The sequence below is a fragment of the Sprattus sprattus genome (genome assembly GCF_963457725.1).
Source record: "Sprattus sprattus genome assembly, chromosome: 5".
NCBI classification, from domain to species: Eukaryota; Metazoa; Chordata; class Actinopteri; order Clupeiformes; family Clupeidae; genus Sprattus; species Sprattus sprattus.
The window spans coordinates 12979970-13003422 of record NC_137924.1 but is presented as its reverse complement, the minus strand read 5'-3'; the positions used below and the strand labels follow the sequence as shown (position 1 = coordinate 13003422).

Genomic DNA, 23453 nt, shown 5'->3' with positions numbered 1-23453 from the left:
CTACGCTAGCCACATAACAACCACTAGATGGAGAACTTGCATAGTAGCGAGTAGTGCAAACCGGAAGGCTTTTTAGATGAAACTTGCTTTGAAAAGTAAGAGATCATAGCCTCCAAGAGGACCTCAAGAAGAGTCTTTGCATTTCATCGATTTGGCCTACATTGCAATCTTTGTCTAGTCTACGTGGTTCAGGTAAGCGAGTTATTTAAAACTGCAATGGCATCAGTGAAATACGGATGCATTTACCTGCTGAAAAAGTACGTTCTAAGTAGGCTAATGACAAAAGCAGGTGACACAATGTTTATGATTTTGCTCCATTGGGGCTACACCAAGTGTCACAGAGTGGCTAGATGTATTACTCCAGTGGTCCGCTTGTAGGTCGGCTACTATGACGACTCTTTCCCATTTCGGTTTCGGAAAGCTACGGAACTTCGGAAAGTTTATATGACTGCTTGTCGTTAGGAGGATGATAGTGCCAATTCGACTGGATTCATGTCTGAATTAGGTGAACGGTGGAGGAGCCGCCCTGACTAAGACTAAGTGTCAAAGTCATGAAAAATCAATCGAGTTGGTTGTATGTCAATCATTGGTTACAAAAGTTTACGATCACTAAGGTAAACGTTGTTATCAATATGTTCTAGCTGCTGCCTATTAACAGGAGTCCTAATCAACTGAATGCCTACGATTTGTATTGAAGATAATGATGAAACCTACACTGTTAATAGTTTACAACTCAAGTAAACAAGGTCGACACTTTGTAATGGTTCAACAGGTACTTTGACCAGCTGGACAGTTAACCCTTTACTGAGCATTCTCATCGGAGCATTGCCGTCTAATTAAGTACACACCGAAAGTTTAAAGATAAGGAATGGAGGGCAGGGGGAGCAGACAGTCATATACGCGGACACAACAGATAGGTTGCGCGGCGTGGGCAAAGATCCTTTCAAAAAGAAAAGCACACATAACCAACTACTCAAAGCACACAGACTCAATAAAATCACAGAATTAAACACTATCATTAACACAGGGTAAAAAACACAGGCACATTCTAAACTGGAACATTTAATACCGAATTTCACATTTACGTATCACACGCACAGCATTACGGGGCGAACTCGCATCACACACACACACACACACACAGGCAGTGCACACACCACCCATGCACGCCACAATATGAGTTATACTTAATCTTTTTTTAATTGTGGATGCTTGGTAAATATGTCATGTTAACCTTTCAATCTATTTTCAGAAATGTTTTTCTACATTCTTGGCGGGGTGGCCTTGCTGTTTCTTTTCCGCTGGTTCAGGGAAAGGAAAAGAGTACCTGATCCATCAATGAAATATGTCTACATTACTGGCTGTGACACGGGCTTTGGGAACCTCTTAGCAAAGCATATGGACCAGCTGGGGTTCAGAGTTATTGCAGGCTGCTTCACAGAAAAAGGAGAGGATGAATTGAGGAAAGCAACCTCAGATAGACTGACAACCCTGGCCCTAGATGTCGGCAATGTTGACAGCATCAACAAAGTAGCAGACAGCATCAAAGCAAAGGTTGGAGAGAAAGGTTGGTTTCCAGATGTGTGAGGTGCATGTTCACTTTTTATCTTGATAAAGTGTTTCTGAAGGAAGATTTCAACAAACCCCAAGCTCTATCCCTATTATTTTCTGTAACAGTGAGGTAAATTGCCTTCACTTTTACTGGAGTTCAACATAAACATATATTATGTTGGCGTTAAAATACGATAGGAGGGTAGGATAAACTTGTATTAATCCCGTGCGCGAAATTCAATTGCCAAAGCAGCAGGGTAGTGGGTATAGGAATCAAGTATCTATATACATTATCATCAAAAAAAAAAGTTGAATAAGAAATAAAATAAATAGACAAAATAGCAAATTATAGACAAATTATATAAATATTATACAAAAACGTATGTTTGATTGTGTTGGTTGTGAAGTCTAATGGCTACTGGCATGAAGGAAAATGTGACACAACACTACTCCAGTTGGTAACATTGTATTAGTAAACAGGCCTCAAGCATTTTGTCCAGTCTTGCATGTAATACCTGTGTGGAATGTAAGTGTGGGATGTGGGTTAGAAGAACAACATTGAAATATTGGATGTTGAAATTTGTAGAAAGTAAACATATCCTCATCAGCACTACAAACGAAAGATAATCTACTTATTATGGCAATGTATTATTCTATTGTTTCTCCTTTTGTCATAATACATTGATCACACTTTACCAGTTCAGACTGGTCTGGGGAAGTTTACTGTGATGAGGCCAAGTAAGAAATGGAAAGTCTAGTAATGGTATGGATATTAAACTGGATACCTCCCATATTTATGATGATCTACATCCTATATGCAGCATGTAGCGTATCTGGGTATGATTGCAATCGTGCTTTTGACTGGTCTGTTATGCCTGATCAGAAATATGCAGTTGTAAGCAGGGGAAAGTCCCGTATGTGCTCTGACTATCCCGATGTCTGTTTGAGCTGTAAACTAAATTATATGATTGTCTGTGATGAAATTCATCAGCGCTGGTGTTAAAATTGACAACATTTAAATTTGTATTAGAGAAATTACATTTTATGGTTTCAATATTGCACAACACACTTCTACTGTTTAAAACCATCATGAAAAATCATCACCTCACAAAGCCGATTCAGATGTAGAGTCAACCGTTTGGGAGTTATCTACGTCATGAAATGCCCCCCCCCCCCCCCCCCCCCCAATGAGTGAGATTTGTATTTGTTGATGTTGTAGTTGCTGACATAAATTGGTAGGACATTTTTTATGAAAAGTATTACCCATGTCCTTTCCAAATCAACGTTATTGGCTGTGTTGACAGGTCTGTGGGCTGTGGTGAACAATGCCGGAATCTCGCTACCCTCTGGCCCCTGCGATTGGCTCACCATCAATGACTACAAGCCTATGCTGGAGGTCAACCTGTGCGGGGTCATCGCCGTTACCCTCAGCGTTTTGCCTCTCATCAAGAAGGCCAAAGGGCGCGTGGTCAACGTGGCCAGTGTCTTTGGCAGAATCAGTCCTTTTGGGGGCCCTTACTGTGTGTCAAAGTATGGAGTAGAGGGCTTCAATGACAGTCTTCGGTAACTTTTGTAGTGATTTATCGAGTTTGCTTGAATGCTAAGCAATTTGCTAGTCATGTGAGAGTAACTGTATCATGTGTTTTACTGTTTTTGTTTTTATTTATTTACCCACAGGAGAAATATGGCCCCTTTTGGAGTTAAAGTGTTGTGTATTGAGCCTGGGTTTTTCAAAACAAGCGTGACTGACTCTAGTATGATAGAACAGAATCTGCATACCTTATGGGAACGATTATCCCAAGATGTTAAGGATGACTATGGAAGTGATTATATGAAAAGAGGTAATGTATTAATTTCAATATATACAGTTGGTAATATTATAAGCATGATGGCTATCACCTATAATCTTAGTTATAAAGTGAATATGGTCTATAAGGCCTTGGTCTTTAGTTACTGTGGATGCATGAGCTCTGTCTTCCCTTGCCAGTGGGTGCGATGTTGAACACCAGGTTTTTGAAGATGCTGGACAGTGACCTGATGAAAGTTGTGAGCAGCATGGAGCATGCCGTCACTGCTGTGCACCCCCGTACCCGCTACTCGCCAGGCTGGGATGCCAAGTTCTTCTGGCTGCCACTCTCCTACATGCCAACCTTCTTCGCAGACTTCCTATTGGCGAAGGATGCAGTGAAGCCTAAAGCCTAAAGACTAGGAAATTGTTCTGATGTGATCATATGACTAGTTACTTTAATCACTTCCATATAAAAAAGATACTTATTATGAATGTATATTTCACCTGCCACTCTTTATGTTGGAATAAAACATACTTGAACCATGTTACATGCATTTGTGATCTCACAACAAAGCCCATATTTATGACCGTACAAACATCTTTAAAAATAAATGCTATCTAGAGCAGATGTGGTGTTCCAAATTGCCAGTCAATTGTAATAGAGCCACCCTATTTTAACTGTCCTGCATAACTGCCGAAGAACATTTCTATCTGTTGGGCAGAGATGTCTGAGTAGGTCCAAAGGGTTCAGTTCATGCATTTTATTACACAATCTGACAGGCGACATGTTTACCTGGCTGCTCTGCCTCTAATCAGACCTTTGACACTCCCCCCCCCCCCCCCCCCCCCCCCTTCCCACACACACCACCATCACAGCACTTCGCCCAGCGCTAACCCCACCAACACAGCAAAAACGCCGGGGAGCAGAGAACAAGTCAGAAGTGACAGTAGCTTATGCCGATGAACATATGAAACATTAAGCTGCTTGGGCTTGTAGTCATGGTAAGTTGAACAGGATGTTGTACATTAATTAAATCTGAATTAATTTTAAGTGAGGAGTAAAGTAGGTTAGCTCTACATGTATGCAGTGCTCTTGTCACATAATCAGAAATGTCTATTGTCTATGAGGTGGTAAGGCCTTATCCATGGTTGTGCATTATGCATGACTGTAAGGGTAAGGATCTCGTTTCCACTGTGAACAGTTAATCAGCATATGCCATCTGGTGGTGGTGCAAAACAATATCTTTTTTGACAGGGCTCTATTTGAATTCTGCCATTGAAAACCCTGAACATACAAATTGCTTTGATGTTGTCAGTATATCAACTTTAGATGTTCTTTATATTTCTTTAGACTCACAAAAAATGTGAGAAACATTTTAAAATTCTAAGACACACTTCTTGAGATGTTGAACACTATACAACATAAGAATCAGGCCGTACATATGTACAATTGTGTATGGCTGTATGTAAATGTTTATGAACTCACTATTTATTGCAGAGGGGTAGCTTGAACATTTTAAATGACAATACATAGTTAATTATTTAAATTAAATAGAGAAAAACGTCTAGTTTGTATTCAAACCAGATCGATCGTTATTCTGTAAATAGAAGCAACCCTGCTTTATAACTCAGTCTTACACTTGACAGGAGTTTGGATCAGCACAACAGATTCATAGTCTTATATTTGAACATCAAAGACCAAGTACATTTGAATGGTATTTCGATTGTCGTGAAAATAGTTGTATTTTGTTAACTGGATCAACTGGATATGCGAGGTGTTAAGTAGACCTTGGTTACAGCTCATTATGGCTGGAGCTAAATGTCATATCTGGCTCATAATTAAATCAATTATTTGGGGTAGGATGAATCATTGAAGTCTACAGGGGTTCCTACGTGTCTTTAATATTTTCCTCTCTGAACTGACGTTTGACCTAATACACTACAGGTGACCGAAGCGGAACACGTTCTCCCCAGTCTTGCCCAGGTGAGGAATTTAGTTTCACACCCAGGCCTAGCCGACGCCTACGTTAACAACCTTGCTTCAAAGATGAGATTTCACCAAACCATAGTCTACATGTTTTACAAAGTGTCGGCTACATATACGTTCACTGTATTTGTTTCTACCATTACAGGTGTTCACTTGCGTCTTCTCTTACGCATTCCTCCTGATTGTCGCTGCTGCTGTCTTTGTTGTTTGGTACATTAGAGATTCCTTGACGGTTGATGACATCGATAAAAAACATGTCTTCGTCACCGGTTGCGATAGCGGCTTCGGGAACCTTGTGGCCAAGCAGCTTGATCGACAGGGGTTTCACGTAATAGCTGCATGTCTTACGGAAAGTGGTTCATCTGACTTGAGAACCGCAGCCTCCCCCAGACTCAAGACAGTCCTGCTCAATGTTACCGACAGCGCGAGCATTGAAAAAGCGGTAGAGATGGTGCGGAGCGAAACTGGGGAGCGAGGTAAATCTGACAGCAGGGGGTAGATAGGGTGCCAGTCTGAGGCAAGCACTGGGGAAGATAAAGTGGAGATGGGGGTTCTTGACGACCGCACAATCCTAAAACTGACCCATAAATCTGCATATTTTTCAAACCACTTTCTTTGGATGGGATAGGCTATCAAGTTTTTTTTTCTTCACAGGAATCTGACACTTATGTGAAGACTCACAGAAGGTCCTCATTTCGAATAGATTTATTTCTCAGACGGCTAATCTCACTTAGTGTTTGTTAGTAGCATACAGTGCTGACCTATAGGTTCAAGAAAAGATAACTGAATCAAGAACGGAATTCCTTAAAAACATACATCTAGTGGCCGTGTTCACATGTAGATCTTAGCCATATCTAGGGCAAATGTGAATAAACACTTTGGATGAACTGAGTAATAAGTAAGGAGTATCTCCTCAGGATGTTAAAGGCTACGAGAGAATATATAATTGAGTAATAGCACACTCTCATTCAGTCAGTGCAAACATATTACAAACTATTACACAAGTCTAGACACAGAGATTCTTCTGTTTTCTGTTAGTTTGTCACAACTGGTATTCTGCATTAAAACATAAGCAGAATTGAAATCTACTGGATGAATTAATAAATAAATGATACCATTCCCATCTGATTTGTCATAGGTCTTTATGGTCTGATAAATAATGCTGGGAGGTCCATCCCTATTGGACCCACAGAATGGATGCAGCCAGAGGATTTCCGGAAGGTTATGGATGTGAATCTGATGGGTCTGATTGAGGTAACCCTCAAGTTCCTGCCCCTGCTGAAAAAGGCCAAGGGCAGGGTAGTAAACGTGGCCAGCATCCTGGGCAGACTGGCTCTGGTTGGAGGGGGCTACTGCCTGTCTAAGTGGGGAGTGGAGTGTTTCTCAGATAGCCTCAGGTATGGCTATGACTGGAGTCATTGCACATGTCATCACAATGCGACTGATTTCCTGTCTGCTGAAGCGAGAACGTTATAGACAATATAAAGGAAGAAATCATAATTAAAATGATGTTGTATTTTATGTAGGATTTAAATATTTTCAACATATTTCTTTCTTGGAACATCTCATATACTGTATGTGAAAATTGGGTCCATGGTACATGTCTGTATTGCATTGTATCATGCACTGTGTATCCATTTCCTTGAAATCTAGGTTAAGTATTTTAGATCAAGCATTACCATGCCCCCCTCTAATATTCTTAGTCTTTATGTCATGTCAGTCAGTCATGATGGATATCATTCACTATGTTAGCAACACTGTTGGCATCTATCAGTTCCATTCTCATTGGCTGTCTGAGACGTCACTCATAGGAGTGTCACTCACCTTTGACCTCAGCCCTACAAAATGACCTAAGACTGTGGCTTTCCCGTGGTTTTTCGTTAGGAAGGCCGCTTTCTATCAAAGGAATTGTTTTACACCATTCATTAAATTATTATGTGTGCCAGATATTATACATTCCACAAAAGTCAGCGACTTACCTCGTAATACATGGTGATTCAGTGAATCTTTTCCCTCGTGTGCAGGAGGGACATGCGGCACTTTGGTATCAAGGTTAGCATCATAGAGCCAGGATTCTTCAAGACAGCCGTGACACGTCTGGATCTGATTGAGGCTGACCTGCAGAGGCTGTGGGACCGCCTTCCTTCTGACATCAGAAACTCGTATGGACCCAAGTATCTGGAGGAATGTGAGTCATCCTAACACAACATTATTTTGTCTTTCTAAGTTAACTATATGTAATACTAGTAACTAATGAGTGTTGCTGAAATGAATAGTGTTTAATGGAGTGGATGAATGGTAACATCCCTGTTGGTGTTGCAGACAACAAGGCTCAGAGCTTCTCCATGAACATACTGTGCAGCAAAGACATTTCCAAAGTGACCAGTTGCATGCAGCATGCTCTGACAGCTAAGCACCCGAGGACTCGCTACGCCGCAGGATGGGATGCCAAGCTCTTCTGGATACCCCTCTCCTACCTCCCTACATTTGTTGGCGATTTTGTCGTTGATGTTCTTCTTCCTACTCCCAAGCAGTGTTGAAGGGTGAATATAAATCAGAGAGGAAGTGATGTCTGTGTCTGTATCATCACTTCCTTGATGTAAAATACCGCTTAAATGTTCACTCATCTGATTTTTCAGGATGAGTATTTTTAATTTAGGAAAGAAACTTGAAACATGAGCTAATTTATATAAATGTGGGAAGAGATCAAGTCTTGTTATATTCATTTTTGTTATCTTTATGTCAGAGGAATCCTTGTAATCAGAAGGTTGCTAGGTCGATTCCCTCTCGAAGCGTCCTTGAGCAAGACACTGAACCCTTAATTGCTCCTGATGTGCAGTGTGCCATCAGTGTAAATGTGAAAAATGTGTATACATCCTTGTAAGTCGCTTTGGAGAAAAGCGTCCGCTAAATGTAAATGTAAATGTTATCAGAATGCTGTTCTGTGTTGTAATCGCGTTTGTCAACCTGTCATATCAAAGAACCCTTCAAAGAATTAAAGAATCAAACTTTTACAAAACAAAACATTTATTTGATTCTTTCTCAGCAGCATCAATTTGTTTTCCACTTCAAGGCTACCAACCAAACATTTAGGTGCATAAAGAACAATCTATAAATTGGTATGCTTGTTTTCATTATTAATATACAAAAAAAAAATCACTGAAAAAGAATTTACAGGCCACAATTAAAACCGCTCACCTGATGCATTCCGTGTCAACAATGCATGTGGTCTTTAGACTACTTCAGTCACAACTGGATTCTTTTAACATCCACAAGGAGACTAATTGAACACTCCCACATGGACAGCAAGAGGGGGCAATAACAAAAATTGCCTTATAAGTGTTTTTAAAAGAGGCCATTTATTGCATGATTATTATAAGAGGCCACTGCAACAACAGACATCCATCCTGTGTGAAAAACCTACAATCTCAGGTCAGCACAGGGATAAGGAGGGCATTGCTTTTTCTGATTTGTGTGTTCAGTCCATTACAAGTAGACACGCACACTTGTGCCTTTTGCTTCCTCTGTCTTGAGCGAAAGGGTTTCAACCTGAAAGGAAAGTGTTCCAGGAGGGACTGGACAGACTACTGTCATTGACTGAGACATAACTAATAATTATCCTTAGGAAGAGACAAGTTCATAAATGGAATCCAGTGAAGGCATTCTGTGCTTGTATGCTGGAGACTGACTTTCACTTAGAAACTCAGACAAGTGTGCAAACCTGGCTTGGGAACAGTGTTATTCAGTAGTCTTTACATCGCTAAAGTTCCATTAAGGAAATTATCCCAACCAGAGGACCACTGTTCAGTTTCTTTTCCAGTTCATGAATGAGGTATATAAATATGCAAAACCAACTGCAATTGTCTCCAGTTTCAGTTAAGTGGCAAAGTATAGACTGAAGAATGTTTAAAACTTTGTTACACATAATATACTTTTGTTCTCAATGCATTTAACCCATCCAAAAGATATGCATCTTCTTAAATTGCTATGAATAGGAATCATCTATTTTCCAGATCTTATCAACAAAATATTTTTTTTTTTCTTCAAATTTACAAATATACAACATATTTATAACATCACTATCAGCAGCGTCAGTGCAAAGATATACATATAGTACATCACAATAATAAAAAAAAAATCACAAAACAAGAATTGGCATAAGAAATATCAGAAGGCATCGTCATGAAAGACCTCTCTTTTCTCTCCATGTCTACAGCAGTTTTCTTCTCTTTTTTTCTTTACTTGTCTTTCTTAAAATAATCTTAAATTGAATTTCTTTTGTACTCAGGCTGTGTATAAAAATAGATTCTGTGCAAAGCAGAGTGTGTCTTTGATTCCCATATGTGAGAGAGAAGGGGGTGGGGTGAGGTGGGGGGTGGGGTCGGGCGGGGTTATACATCGCTGTCTTCTTTGACGAGGTTGGCTGTGTCGCGGTAGGTGTCCTCGGTCGGGGTGAAGGCGCTGGGTCGCTCCTTCTTCACGGGTTTCGAGGGGACGAAGGGGGGCGGCTGGCTGGAGTCCCCAGTACTCCCTGCCCCCTGCTCTTCCTGCATCTGACAAACAGCCAATACAAGTTGAATACTCTGCAGCACGGTTAACGCCTTGCCAACTACAAAAAGTGCTTTTCTTTAACGGTGCAAATGCAGTGTTTATTATCAAAACAAATGTGCTTGCAAACCTAAATGGATTATGTAAATATGATGTTTCCTAATGTCTCTTCACATGTAGTAGTTTCATGGGTTGCACAAGTAGGCCTATATCATTTTAGAAATCAAGTAGGGCCGACTCGAGGGTTTGTGCGGGAGGTGTCTTGTATCAATTAAAAGCACATAGAGCAAAGCATAAAACTAATGCTATGATATGAATATAACTCTTAGTCTTACCGTATGCAGTAGTGAAGTATGATAACGACGATATTTAAACGTTATATAGCAGCCTAAGATCTAGTTTTCCATAAGTGTTCTTACTGTGTTTACATATAGCAACTGTTTTTATCAGCATTTGTAACATTATTATTCAGTCAAACGGATTACTTATTACAAAATGTATTGTGGCACAAGGTTGTAGATAATTGAGCAATGAAATTACACCACTTCCTGACATGCTTCTGAAGCAACGTGATGGGCACACACTCAAAGGACAGCTAGAGGATGGTGAATCTTCTGAATATATGAAACATTATCTTTTCACAATTCCCTCAAATCTGATTCATTAGATATTTAAAGGACACAGGCACGAGATAGCAGGCTGTTGTACAGCCTTTGCATGTGATGTTCTTGGCGTATAACTATGTGATGTGTTCGATTCCTCTCACCTCTGAGTAAGTTGGATTTTCAAAGGTTGTGCCTGGTTTCAGTTTTCTTTTGAAGAAGCTCCACTTGGACTCCGGAAACGCCTTAAAAAAGACGACGTAGATTACACAGAGATTTTGATCAGTTTCTGTAGCATAAACTATCGCTGAGATATTCATCCAGTATGTAACAATGAAATTTGATCATGCCGGCATTGCCGGCCTTCTCAGGGTTACGCTTAAAGGAAGTCACAAGGTCAACTTGAGGTCACACACACTCACTTGTGGGATCATTAAAGACAACAAACCGAAATTTCACAGACACCACTGGACTTGATCATTTAACCTGAGAGGGTGAACACAATGTACGAACACACATCTACGACCTCTGAGCTGAGCGTTTAGCATGCCGGCCATCTCACCTGTGTCTCTGTGGTGTTGACTGGAGTGCTCTTCACCTCCACCGCCTGCTGTTTGCGGTGGTACACCGGGTTCTCAAAGTTGTTATCTATCTGCTCCCCACTCACATTGACCGTAACCTGCAGGAATATCACGTGCCTTGAGCATTATGCATTGTGATGCTGAAGAGCTACCATTTGGGGTATGTTAAATCAACATATTCTAGCATGATATCATGGACAATCACTTCCTTCAAACTATGATGCATATAAAACATGAGGATTCCATCTTCAGTACCTGTGTAGCGTGGATGACTGCAGGATCACCAGACGTGCCAGCGGCAGTAGAATACAGAGGATTCTCAAAGGTGATTGGCTGCTGTCCTGTATTGGCAAAGTTCTCATCCTAATAGAAAGCCAGACAGACCGAGCCATGAAGTAAACAGCGCACTTATCTTGCTTAAGCCGCAGTCAAATTACACATTAACCTTCACACTGTCCCATTCATTACACCCATTCGGTTCAACGTTTTTCTCGCCCAGTAAACCCTCGACACAGACGGTCAGGGTCAAGCTCCTCCACATTACAGAGAAGTGCATCATAAGCAGCTTTACATGGAGTCCTGAAAGGCCTTTAGATGAACATTCACTCCGCTAATCTTAGATCAGAGGCCTGGCTGCAGGGAGTATAAAAGTCCTCTTTAGTTTTAAGTTTTTATTAATGCTGTCAATGATGCGCTAGTGTCATTCCTCTACAGGTCAAAAGGTCAAGAAGGGATTTCATGGGGCTTTGAGCACGATCCACCAGAGCACTGATGGGTGTAGTTAAACAGATGCCATTGACGCCATTGAGTGCCAGGCAGAAGTGTGTGTGTGTGTGTTGGAGGAGTGTGTGTGTGTTTACCAGCTGCATGGCACGGTCGATAAACGACACCCCAAGTGGAGGGGGCTCCAGGTCCATGGTAACATTGTCACCCGAGCGAAACGAGACGCCGTTCCCCGTCTCACTGGCCTTCACCAGACTGTGGAGACTGCTCAGGCTGGGAACAACAATGGAGAGGAAGAAGGGGCAGAGGGAGGAGAGACAGAGAAAGAGACAGAGGGAGAGAACAAGTCAGGCTTCCTGAACAATGTAACACTTGAGGCTTTTATAACGTGACGACGGTGATCACCGGTGCTGCACTGAAGCGTGGGCTACCTGGGCAGTTTTGGCATTGAGGGGATGAAGGAGCCGGTGCGCTTGTAGTTGAGGAAGACTCCCACCGCCAGCGCTCCAGTCACCAGGATGATGATCACTGCCAGCAGCACTGCTACAGCTGGAGGCAGAGAAACACATCATACATCATCATCAGTCATCACACTCTCTGGACCATTAGCTCTCCCCACTGGAGAACGCTCACAACCTCAACTCGGGCTATACCCATGGTGCTCAAGATACAGAGGTCAAGGGTTCAACTACTAAGATGCTCCAACACAGATAACACATCAAGCATATTATACGTTACTTGGGAAAGAAATTAACTTGAAATTCAGGTGAATACTGAGTGCAAACTTGGTTCATTATTAGCAAGAGCTAACTTATTCAAGTTAATCTATTAATTATTGCCTCTCTTAACTCTGATATAATAAACACACCAATAATAAAATGCAAAAAAAGAGAGTTTGTGTTTTAATTTAAATGTCCATTAATGCCATGTGAATCATTCATTCCTGGGTCTCTGGGTGTGAGTGAAGGTTTAACAGATGGAAGAGATTTCTTCTTCAGCGAGGCATTCTTAAATCCCATGGGACAGCTGTCAGTCCAAAGTCTGACAGCATGGAACACGCCACAGGGCACAACACCCCTATATTCAAGGCTTTGATAACAGACCAGTCTCAGACAGCAATGAGGAATGTTTGTTTTGGGTTACATATGGATGGGTAGTATTTGACTGGACACTAGAGAAGCATGTATGATAAGGTGAAAATGTTACAGGCAAATGTGCTTAGAGCCCTTTACAGGATGATTTGTTGTGTGGTACCTGTTCCTGCAGGAGCCCCTCTGGACATGCCCATCTCACAGTAACTGCCTCGATAGCCATATGGACACCTAGAGAAACATTAGGTAGAAATGTGTTATTGAAAAATTGGCATCAGACAAGGAAATGTCATAATGGTGAAAACACCTGCATTCACAGAAATGCTAACAGACACAAAATGCAAATGCATGCATCTGAACTCACTTGCACTTAGGCTGGTCTCCCTCAGTGTAACAGGTACCTCCGTTCATGCATCTGCATGCAAGGGGCATTGCTACTGCCTCTTCAATGGCTGCAAGGAGCGACAGCCATGCAGCAACATTACCACAACATTCCACAACATCTCCATAACATTCCACACCAACATTCCACAACATCTCCATAACTTTCCACACCAACATTCCACAACATCTACACATCATTCCACACCAACATTCCACAACATCTCCATAACATTCCACACCAACATTCCATAACATTTCCAAAAAACAATCACAAACATTTCATCCCCATATCACACCAATGTTGTCACAACATGACATGAAGTTTGATCACCACGACAGCATGCTGGTTGATAGTATGGGTTGGAATGTAGACAGACAGGACTGACGACACAGGGACACAGCAAGGGCTGTAGAGGGAGAGTTGGGTCTGCCCTTACCTGCATCACACTCGTTGGACTGGAAGCCCAGGGGGTTGGAGCCCTGGGGGCAGGCACAGGTGTAGCCTCCCGGCCGCAGTAGACACAGGTGAGTGCACACGTCCTTACAGGGGTTAGGCACTGAGGGACAACCAGGAGGGGTCAGCTCAGCTCAGCTTATGGATTTTACACATGCACATGCAGTCAAATACATTTATAATGTCTTTTGGCCCTGCTAGGGCACAGTGGAAACATATCAGAGGAACCTTGTGTGGGCTACTTGATGCGAACCATACCGAACATGTTTGTGGTCAAGATAAGGCCTGTAGCTCACCAGAGTGGTTGTGTCTGTGCTCCTGGTAGATGCGCACTTGAGTCAGCCATGGGTTCACTGTCAACACCTTCACTTTGTCCCCTTTCCCAAATTTGTCAATTTTCCACACCTCCCCACGCTCCTTGGTGGTCCAGTACACGTGGCCCTCAAAGACATCTAGACTGTAGGGTTTGCCGATATCTACAGGGTGCAAGACAGGCAGGCATTACAGAAGTCTGTAAATATTCCAGTCTGACAACTAGGATTATTGACTTATGTTCCTAGAAGAGCTCACTTAGGAATACATCACAAAAGAAAACACTTGATATCTCTTAACGGTGGGCGTATTGCCAGATACTGTCAGGATCCTGCTCTGTCTTTGTGTTGTGTTTCCTTGTTCCCGACATGTGCTTTCCCCTGTTTGTTTGTTTACGCCATTTGCTTCTTTGTTGTCATCTTGAGCTCAACCGCCACATCCTGGTTTGTTCCGTCACATTCTACCACACCTGCTTTGTTAATCACTCTGTTTGTTTGCCTGATTGGTTTTGTCCTGTGTCCTGTTTATTCCCCCTTGTTTAGTTCACCTGTGTCCTATCATCCGTTTCCCCTTTTTTGCTATTTAAGTTAAGTCTGTCCTTTGTCCAGCATTGGTTTGTAGATTAAAGTCCATGTTGCATCTCTGTCTTGTTTCTGTGCCTGCCCAGTTTGATTCCTTTGTTGGGATATTCTTTTCCTGTGGATGCTCTGCCCCTGTTAGATTCCTAGGTTTGGATCTTTAGTGCCTTGCCCCTTTTTTGGATTTCCTAGTTTTGAGCTAGGTAGCCCTGATCTTTTGCGTGTTTTCCCTTTTTGGATCCTTTTTTTCCCTTTTGAAAATAAAACCTGAGTTATTTTGTATATTGAGTCCTTTCCTGCAACAACCCTAACAATATACTCTTACAGGTGCCACACAAAGGGTGACGCATATCATTACATAACATACACCAACTTAAAATACACCTGTAAAAAGAACTGTAGTAAGCTGAGGATGGTCCAGAATCTTCCACATTAAACAAATAGACTTTGTGGGACATCAGTTAACAGTTGATTTCAGCAAGAAAAAAAAAACACTAACAAACCATACATACAAAAATCAGTATTTCATCTCTGATGATTATTTAATTCTAGTACAGGATAGAAATTGCGTTCTCTTCAGGAAAAAATATAGACATCTGCAATCGGACAAACTAAGTTTGAAAATACTGGCATATTGAATATCAGCAAAAATCCAATATCATGCATCCTTATTTTTAATATTGTCATTTCAATTCTATTCCATGTGTTTTATAAAGCGCCAATAACAAAGTATCTTGTCTCATTGTGCTGTACACAGTTCAGTCATTTCCGATGTTCATATTTCGAAGAGCATATAAATTGCAGCACTGACCTCCAGACATGATGATCTTCCTCTCTGAGCCCTCTGCTGTCATGGACTCGATGACGTTCTCCTTGGAGTCGCACCAGTATATGCGCCCCCCGTTCACGTAGTCTAGAGCCAGGCCAGTGGGCCAGCCCAGGTCCTCATCCAGCAGGACCCGCCTCTGCTGCCCGTCCATCCAGGCCGACTCGATCTTAGGCCTCCGGCCCCAGTCTGTCCAGTACATCATTCTGGAAAGAGACATAGGGGTTTATCAGAACTTCATGGTACCTCGACAGGGACGAACAAAGCCATATCAACACACCAGTGAAAATGACAAACCTTATAAAATTACACAGTAGGTGTGATGTGTTTACATTATATTGACACATACTGAATTGAGTGCTCTGCTGAGCAACAGATGTCTTACCCAGAAGATGGATTAACAACAATGGCAGCCGGCTGGTCCAAATCAGTGCTAACCAGCCACTTCCTGTAGCGCCCGTCTAGCTTGGACACCTCAATCCGATTAGCACCGGCATCCGTCCAGTAAATATGGCTAAACAGCAAATCATGAAAGTGTTAGCAACTGAATGACTTGAATGAACCAAACAAGTGATCAAACGAACAATAATCCCAGAACTACTTACCCTCCAATCGAATCCACAGCGATGCCATCAGGTTTTGCGATGTATCGGAGGTTGAGGTTCACCTCCTTCACTGGGTTATTGCCTTGGTCATCAAATGTGGTCATGTATGCACGCTTGATGGCCCCAAACTCAGAGCCGCGTCCCAGCACGGTCCAGTACACGATACCTGAAACCACAAATTAAGGTTGAGGTGAGAGTGCCCCTACTGGATACCACCTGTATAACTACCAGACCGCACATGATGAGAAAACACTAGAGTAAAACCACTCCCTGTCTGAAAAGAAAACACCATGTTTGAAGAAGTGTGTCAGTGTGTTGCAGAGAAAAAGCTTTCCTATTACCAATATGCCTCTACTGCCACAGGCCATGTTTCCCTTTAAAAAAAAGAAGCTGCTAGCTAGTTTCTCTTACTGAGTCCAAGGCCCTCAGGGTCCCACAGGTAGTCCAGGGCCTGGATGTGCTCTGCGTTGTCCACATAATCGGAGTACTGCTCGGTGGAGAGGTTGAAACGTCGGATGCGCACGTTATCAGGCAGCAGCAGGACTGGGGGGTTCCCTGGAACGAACCACCAGACATACAACCCGCATGTTACAAGGAATCAATACTGAACACAAACATGCTGCCGGAGACAGATCTCTGAAAAAAACACTGATATGCTGATTTTATTTTATTTTGTCAATGTTATGTTTGATATATATGTTAATGCCTTTTTTAGTCCTGCCAGGTGAAGATCCAGAGGGCGGTGAAAGTATGCAGCCCACATAAAGTACTTTTATAGGCTTAGGGTAATACATTGGGGTGTTTTGATCTTGGCTGGTAAAGAGGAAGAAAGGATAGTGAGATGGAGAGGGAGGTGTCGTAGGTGCCCAGCGTCTGTTTTCCCCTCACCTTCAGCGGCACACTCCAGCCCGTGCTGCTCACCCACCGTGCGGAAACCCTCAGCGCAGAAACACTCGTAGCTGCCCTTAGAGTTCTTGCACTGCTGAGGACACGTGCCATACACCTCACACTCGTTCACATCTACACACACAAACACACACACAAAATAAACTTAGTACACACACATATATACAGCCGCGGAAAAAATTAAGAGACCACTTCAAAATTTGAGCTGAGCTGGCTGAGGTTTGTAAAAGACCATAAGGATTGAACCAAAGTGGACTGGAGGGTCTCCTAGTTCGTCTTCTCTGATGAGTCCAATTTTCAGCTTTGCCCAACACATGGTCGTCTGATGGTTAGACGGAGACCTGGAGAGGCCTACAAGACACAGAGTCTTGCACCTACTGTGAAATTGGACTTATCAGAGAAGACGAACTAGGAGACCCTCCAGTCGGCTTTGGTTCAATCCTTATGGTCTTTTACAAACCTCAGCCAGGCAAAGTACAACATTGTCACGGAAGAAAAACTTGCTTCCTTTTGCTCTGACAATGTTCCCCAACTCTGAGAAGTGTTTTTTCCAGCAGGGCAATGCACTATGCCACACAGCCAGGCCAGTAAAAGTGTGGATGGAGTATCACCAGATCAGGACCCTGTCATGGCCAGCCCAATTTTGAGACCTGAATCCCATAAAAAAAACTCTGAAATGTGATCAAGAGGAAGATGGATGGTCACAAGCCATGAAAAGAAGCCGAGCTGCTTGAATTCTTGCGCCAGGAGTAGCATAAAGTCACCCAACGGCAATGTGAAAGACTGGTGGAGAGCATGCCAAGACACATGAAAGTTGTGATTTTAAATCAAGGTTATTCCACCAAATATTGATTTCTGAACTCTTCCTAAGTTAAAGCATTAGTATTGTGTAGTTTAAAAATGAATATGAGCTTGTTTTCTTTGCATTATTCGAGATCTGAAGACACTGCATCTTTTTTGCTATTTTGACCAATTGTCATTTTTCTGCAAATAAATGTAGGTAGGTTATAGAATAAAACTAAAATGTACATTTTACTTTAACACATACCAATAAATAGTAAAACCAGAGAAACTGATAATTTTGAAGTGGTCTCTTAATTTTTTCCGCGGCTGTATATACATATGCAAGATACTCATGCATCCATAAATACAGATACACACAAACTATTCACAAATTCACACACACACGTTTTTCTTCATTGTTACCATTATCCATACATTTCATTACCTGACAAAAATACATCTCTGGCAAAATATATCAAATTTGACCTATCTATTTGACCTACCTTTTTGATCTAAATTAATCTTGAATCATTTCTATGGCTTTTGTTCTCAGTGTGTTAAATGATGTGGTGTGTTAAGTGTTAAGTACTCGAGGTGTTCCATACCCTCACAGGTGTTCCTGTCCGTCTGAGTTGGTTTGTAACCAGGGCGACACGAGCACAGAAAGCCTCCGCCTGGCAGATCAGTGCAGTTATGCTCACACACATTCTCACCGCAGGAGCGTCCACTGCCGACGTCTGATCAAGGAAAAACACACACACACACACACACAAAGATTATTCTCACGTCTTCTTGTATGGTCTTTTTAGGACTAATGCACACAGACAAAACGAAGAGTAAGACAAACATACGTCAGTGTAGGAATTGGGGTAGGAATACACCATTTCAATCTCATGAATGTAAAATCTCCAGTAAAGCACAAGAACTGGTAACTGAGGATCCAAGAAGATGCTGTGATGCTGGGAGCCTCCACTGCACTCCACACTCCCAGAGGATCCTGTGTTCCTGTGTCTGTCCACAGTAACTACTGGTGGAGGGTTATATGAGCGTGTGTGTCTGTGTGTGTGTGTGTGTGTGTGTGTGTGTGTGTGTGTGTGTGTGTGTGTGTGTGTGTGTGTGTGTGTGTGTATGTGTGTGTGTGTGTGTGTGAAGGGTTTTATGTGTGTGTGAAGGGCTTGTCTTCAAGTATAAAATGGTGGATCAGGCAGGAGACACTCACTGCAGCCCAGCTCATCCGTCTGGTCCCCGCAATCGTCATAGTCGTCACAGGCGTACTGCAGCGGGATGCACTGGCCGTTGCCACACTTAAACTCATCAGGTGAACAGGGCCCGTGGGTAGGGGTCACACCTGCAGGGGTGGAGAGGGGGGGAGGTTATGGCACAGCAGTGGACGACCAGGGATAGGAAGTAGAGCTGTGGTCAAGAGTGTGACAACCTGAAGGTCTATGCTGAAAACCACTACAGTAGTTTAGTAGTTGCATGTAAAATTCAAATGTGGAAGGTTCAGTGTTAAAACGTCTTGTTGATGTAAGTTATAGGAAACTCAAAGTAAATCAGTAGCTGCATTGATAAATGCTACATTGTGTTTACAAAGTGGATGAATCATGTTGTATTGATGGCATAACTATCACCGCATCAGTTAATGAAGGAATCAGTGAATTAATCAATCCAGCAACAGGCCACACCCCATTTATCCATGTATTTATCTACTTACCAATAAACTGTAGGTGCTTGTTGTCTTGCTAGCTACTGAGTTGTATGTCAGTATGTACTGTCTTTCTGTCTCTCTCTCTTTCTGTGCCTACTGATGGTACTCACAGTGCTCCTGTCTTTCGTCAGTGCCGTCCCCACAGTCGTTGACGGTGTTGCAGAGCTCATGGCTGTAGATGCAGCGGTTGTTGCCACAACGAAAACGGAATGGCGGCTCACATTCAATATCCACTGTAAAGAAGAGAGAGAGAGTGTGTATATGTTTTAGTGTGTGTCTGTGTGTCTGTTTGCTCCTGAACCGAACCATTGGGAGTGTCTATAGCTGTGTGTGTGTGTGTGTGTGTGTGTGTGTGTTTGTGTATGCAGTGGAGGCAAGCGGGCCCCCTGGGACAGCTGATTACGTTGGCTACAGCAACAATAATTCTGTGAGAACCCCCTTGACATCTATGATTCTTCGCCTACTGAAGTATGTAGGATCAGTTTATCCTAATATGAAGATGACAGTGACTAGCCTTCTAAAATATCTTCTTACATTATTCTGTATAAGATGTCCAGATGTACACATTTTAAAATATTACAATTTAATTGATATATAATTGATTATTTGGAACAGTTCCTTCACTTTCCACCTCTTACTCCGCTCATGAAACATTCCAGTCGCTACATCAAGTATAGTATGCACTTTATTCTGTACTATTCAAACCTAAGGTTTCGCTTGAACGGATACCCTTTTTAGGTGTGTAGACGGTGGGGGTCTGGGGGAATGGTTAGGGGGCCCAGGCTAAGACTTTTGCCTGGAGCCTCCGGAGTCCCTAGAAACGTCTGTGTGTATGTGTGTGTGTGTGTGTGTGTGTGTGTGTGTGTGTGTGTGTGTGTGTGTGTGTGTTTGTGTGTGTGTGTGTGTGCGTGTGTGTGTGTGGATATCTGTTTTCTTACAGCAGAGGTGGAGCTCCTCATCCGATCCGTCTCCACAGTCATTGTCACCGTCACACTTCCAGTGTGGCTGCACACACACGTGGTTGTTGCACTCAAACAGAAAGGGTGGGCAGTAGGTGCCGTTAGGATAGCGGGTGGCTGTAGACAAGAGATCCCAGCAGTGAGTTAACAACAAGGAAGTGGGTTAAAACGTAATGCATGCAAAGCCAAAGTCATAGGTCTAAGCTTCTAACACACCGCATTCATCCTAAGTCACAAGACTGTGAGTATCATCAACAACAGTCAACACAGAGTCAACAGGTGGCACTGAGCTGTAATGTCATTCTACCAACACACCTGTAGAGGGTGCTGTTGCAGCAGCAATGGCCACTTATGTGTCAGTCTGGAGCTGAACTATAGCGCTTCAGTGTTGGCTCTGAGCTGGCTGACTAAATAGAGTGGCTGGCTGAGGATTGATGCTAAGCCTAGCGTGAGATGAGAGGAGGGTGAGGGCCACTCACGGCAGGAAGCCTCGTCGGTGTAATCCAGGCAGTCGGCGTTTCCGTCACACTTGAAGCGTTCGGCGATGCAGTGGCCGCTGCCACACTGGAAGTAACCCGGGTGGCAGGTCCTGAGCTCTGAAACACAGCCAAACACAGCCTGTCAGCCACTGGGTTCAGCTACGCTGCTGCTGCTAATTAGACCTGCTTTTATTACCAAATACTCCAAACCTCCCAGTCAATTAAGTGCAAACACTGCTGCTATTGTACAAAGTGCTTAGAAATACCAGCACAACCTACCATGGTGCAAAGTAAACAGGACTCATGTTAGGGAGATGTTGACACACACAAGAACATCCATGTCCAAATGTTGCATACATGTTAAGCATTGCTGTCTTTCACTATGCTGTGGGGGAGTAGTGCAGACATATTGGTGATTGCTATTTCTTTTGTGTTTAACAGACATTTTAAAAGCTCAGTAGTCAACAAAGTTAGTTTTTGCAATGATCCTCTCCACTTTGTTTTAAAATGAATTTGAAAAGATGAATGATGAAGATGAAGATGAAAGCTTAGAGAAAAAAAATGAATGTTCTGTTCTCACTGCACGCTGATAAATTCAACAAATAAAGCAAGAAAAGAAGAAGCTTCCGAGATAACACCTCACATTGAAAGGGGAAAAATCTATAAGTTGCTGTGAAGGAGTTAATCCATTCTCTCTGCTGTGGCTGTTTAATGTGATTTCTGACGCTGGCAGTATGGGTGTTAGCAATGGGCCCTGAGCTGGCCTCAACCATGCAACAATCGGAGCCAAAACAAAGAGGCCTCCTGCTCACCACAGTCCCTTTCATCCGAGTTATCCTCGCAGTCGTTGTCATGGTCACACACCCAGCGCTCCGGAATGCAGTGCAGATTGTCGCAGCGATACTCACTCTCCGTGCACTCGCGCGGGCCTGGGGGGAGGAGAGAAGGGGTGCCGGGGGGGGGGGGGAGGAGTGGAGGCGCAAACAAAAGTGTGAATCCCATCAGTCTGTCTGCACTCCAAAAAGCCACAAATACACAGAGACCCCACTGCACAAGGCTGCAGCAGTAAAAGGCTGAATCTGCACAACTTCATTTTCTTACCAACTAAGCCAAAGACAACAGTCATTCCGTGCTATGCAGTATCAGTTGTCAATAAAAAAAATGCTCCTGGATAATGCAACAATTACTCAATTCTGCCTGCAGGATTAAAATAATTAAAAGAATAACAATTCTGAATTCATAATAACAAAACCATGTTCCACAATACTGAACAGTTGATTTTTGTGTGTGTGTGAATGCAAATGAATTCAGGCTAACCTTATACAGAACTCAAAATATATAATTGGTCTAAAACAAGATTTCTACTTTTGATTTTAAAAATAAATAAATAAATATATTGCATCTAGGCGTAAATGTATGGTTCACATGAATTTGAGAATGTGTTAAAGGAACTTTGTTTAATATTAATTGTTGACACCAGAAAGGGTCAAACACGAATACATTTTTGTCAACCAAATGTGTCATGGATTGATGAACCCATCAGTAAAAAGCAGCCAATTAAAACCATTTCACACACACAAAAACATGAATTGTCAGACAGTAAGTGTTAGAGTTAGAGGGTGTTACTGCTCATGGTCTGATCTCTCAGAGTTCTTCCCACACATTCTGTGCTGGCAAACGCCTCCCCTGTTCTTCACAGCCGTCGTTGTTAGGTGGTGAGTTCATGGCATTCATTAGAGCCACTATCTACCCGCATTACCAGCACCGCTACAGCGGGAGGGTCAGTGTGCTGAAAACATCAGCGCATCACTCACCGCCTGAGTCAGAGTGTGATTGTGTGTGTGTGTGTGTGTGTGTGTGTGTGTGTGTGTGTGTATGGGCATGTGTGTGTTTGTGTGTGTGTGTGTGTGTGTGTGTGTGTGTGTATGCACATTTGTGTATGTGCAAGTGTGTGTGCGTGTGCATGTGTGTGTGTGTGTGTGTGTATGCGCATATGTGTGTGTTTGTGCTGGTGTGTGTGTGTGTGTGTGAGAATGCGCACAAGAATGTCTTTGTGCATGTGTGTGTGTGTGTGTGTGTTTACCCTCACTGGACCAAACTTGTATGTGTTTTCTGTGTGTTGTTTAGATAATGCTGAGCCACTAGGCGGCAGCCTCCTTGACTTGCCACCACCACCACCACCTCCACTCACGTCTACAGACTGAGGTCAGTTTGCTCCTCCGGTACTCCTGCCTCAAACAGTGCCGATGACAGGCGTGTTAACACCATCACTCTTCACAAGGGGGACACTTCTGACAGAAGAGTAAAAGCTCCATTGTTCTTTATCAGCAGCCATGTTCCATAATTTGTGTAGCCAAGTTAAGCCAATCCGTGTCTCCACGAAAAAAAAAACCAGAGAAGTGTGTATGTGTTGTGTCCAAACGCAAGCACAGTTAGTCCTGGGACATTTCAGGACGTGTGGAGCCATAAGATCATTTATTAGTGTGAAGCACACAGCTCCGGCACCCTATTGTGATGGTAATTCAGGTTTAGTGAGGCATGACCTCCCAAAGTGTGCATTTCTGTGCTGCTGTGTGGATGGAGCGGG

At 42.8% G+C, this 23453-nt stretch overlaps 3 protein-coding genes across 3 annotated transcripts in view; 2 read left to right on the top strand and 1 right to left on the bottom strand.

Moving 5' to 3' along the window:
* Positions 1 to 1254: 1254 nt before the first annotated feature.
* On the top strand, positions 1255 to 3753 carry dhrs9 (dehydrogenase/reductase (SDR family) member 9; the record flags this gene model as incomplete). Its single annotated transcript, XM_080838668.1, has 4 exons — positions 1255 to 1567; positions 2856 to 3114; positions 3229 to 3392; positions 3539 to 3753. The coding sequence occupies 4 exons, from the start codon at positions 1255 to 1257 to the stop codon at positions 3751 to 3753; spliced, it is 951 nt and encodes a 316-aa protein (XP_080694794.1).
* A 697-nt stretch (positions 3754 to 4450) lies between these two features.
* Positions 4451 to 7867, top strand: rdh1 (retinol dehydrogenase 1; the record flags this gene model as incomplete). Its single annotated transcript, XM_080839665.1, has 6 exons — positions 4451 to 4471; positions 5286 to 5324; positions 5473 to 5803; positions 6466 to 6724; positions 7352 to 7515; positions 7650 to 7867. 6 exons carry the CDS (start codon positions 4451 to 4453, stop codon positions 7865 to 7867), a joined length of 1032 nt encoding a protein of 343 aa, XP_080695791.1.
* Positions 7868 to 9718: 1851 nt separating this feature from the next.
* lrp2a (low density lipoprotein receptor-related protein 2a) overlaps positions 9719 to 23453 on the bottom strand; it is a gene marked incomplete at both ends in the record, with an annotated part of 65886 nt that continues 52151 nt past the window's right edge. Inside the window, 21 exons of the mRNA XM_080838592.1 lie at positions 9719 to 9880; positions 10642 to 10722; positions 11040 to 11156; positions 11314 to 11421; positions 11919 to 12054; positions 12213 to 12330; positions 13036 to 13103; positions 13237 to 13324; positions 13694 to 13813; positions 14007 to 14186; positions 15412 to 15632; positions 15812 to 15940; positions 16032 to 16197; positions 16443 to 16586; positions 16920 to 17051; positions 18326 to 18457; positions 18940 to 19068; positions 19539 to 19661; positions 20367 to 20504; positions 20867 to 20983; positions 21679 to 21795. Of these exons, the coding sequence (XP_080694718.1) occupies positions 9719 to 9880; positions 10642 to 10722; positions 11040 to 11156; positions 11314 to 11421; positions 11919 to 12054; positions 12213 to 12330; positions 13036 to 13103; positions 13237 to 13324; positions 13694 to 13813; positions 14007 to 14186; positions 15412 to 15632; positions 15812 to 15940; positions 16032 to 16197; positions 16443 to 16586; positions 16920 to 17051; positions 18326 to 18457; positions 18940 to 19068; positions 19539 to 19661; positions 20367 to 20504; positions 20867 to 20983; positions 21679 to 21795 (2726 nt within the window). The remainder of the gene's footprint in view (positions 9881 to 10641; positions 10723 to 11039; positions 11157 to 11313; positions 11422 to 11918; positions 12055 to 12212; positions 12331 to 13035; positions 13104 to 13236; positions 13325 to 13693; positions 13814 to 14006; positions 14187 to 15411; positions 15633 to 15811; positions 15941 to 16031; positions 16198 to 16442; positions 16587 to 16919; positions 17052 to 18325; positions 18458 to 18939; positions 19069 to 19538; positions 19662 to 20366; positions 20505 to 20866; positions 20984 to 21678; positions 21796 to 23453) is intronic.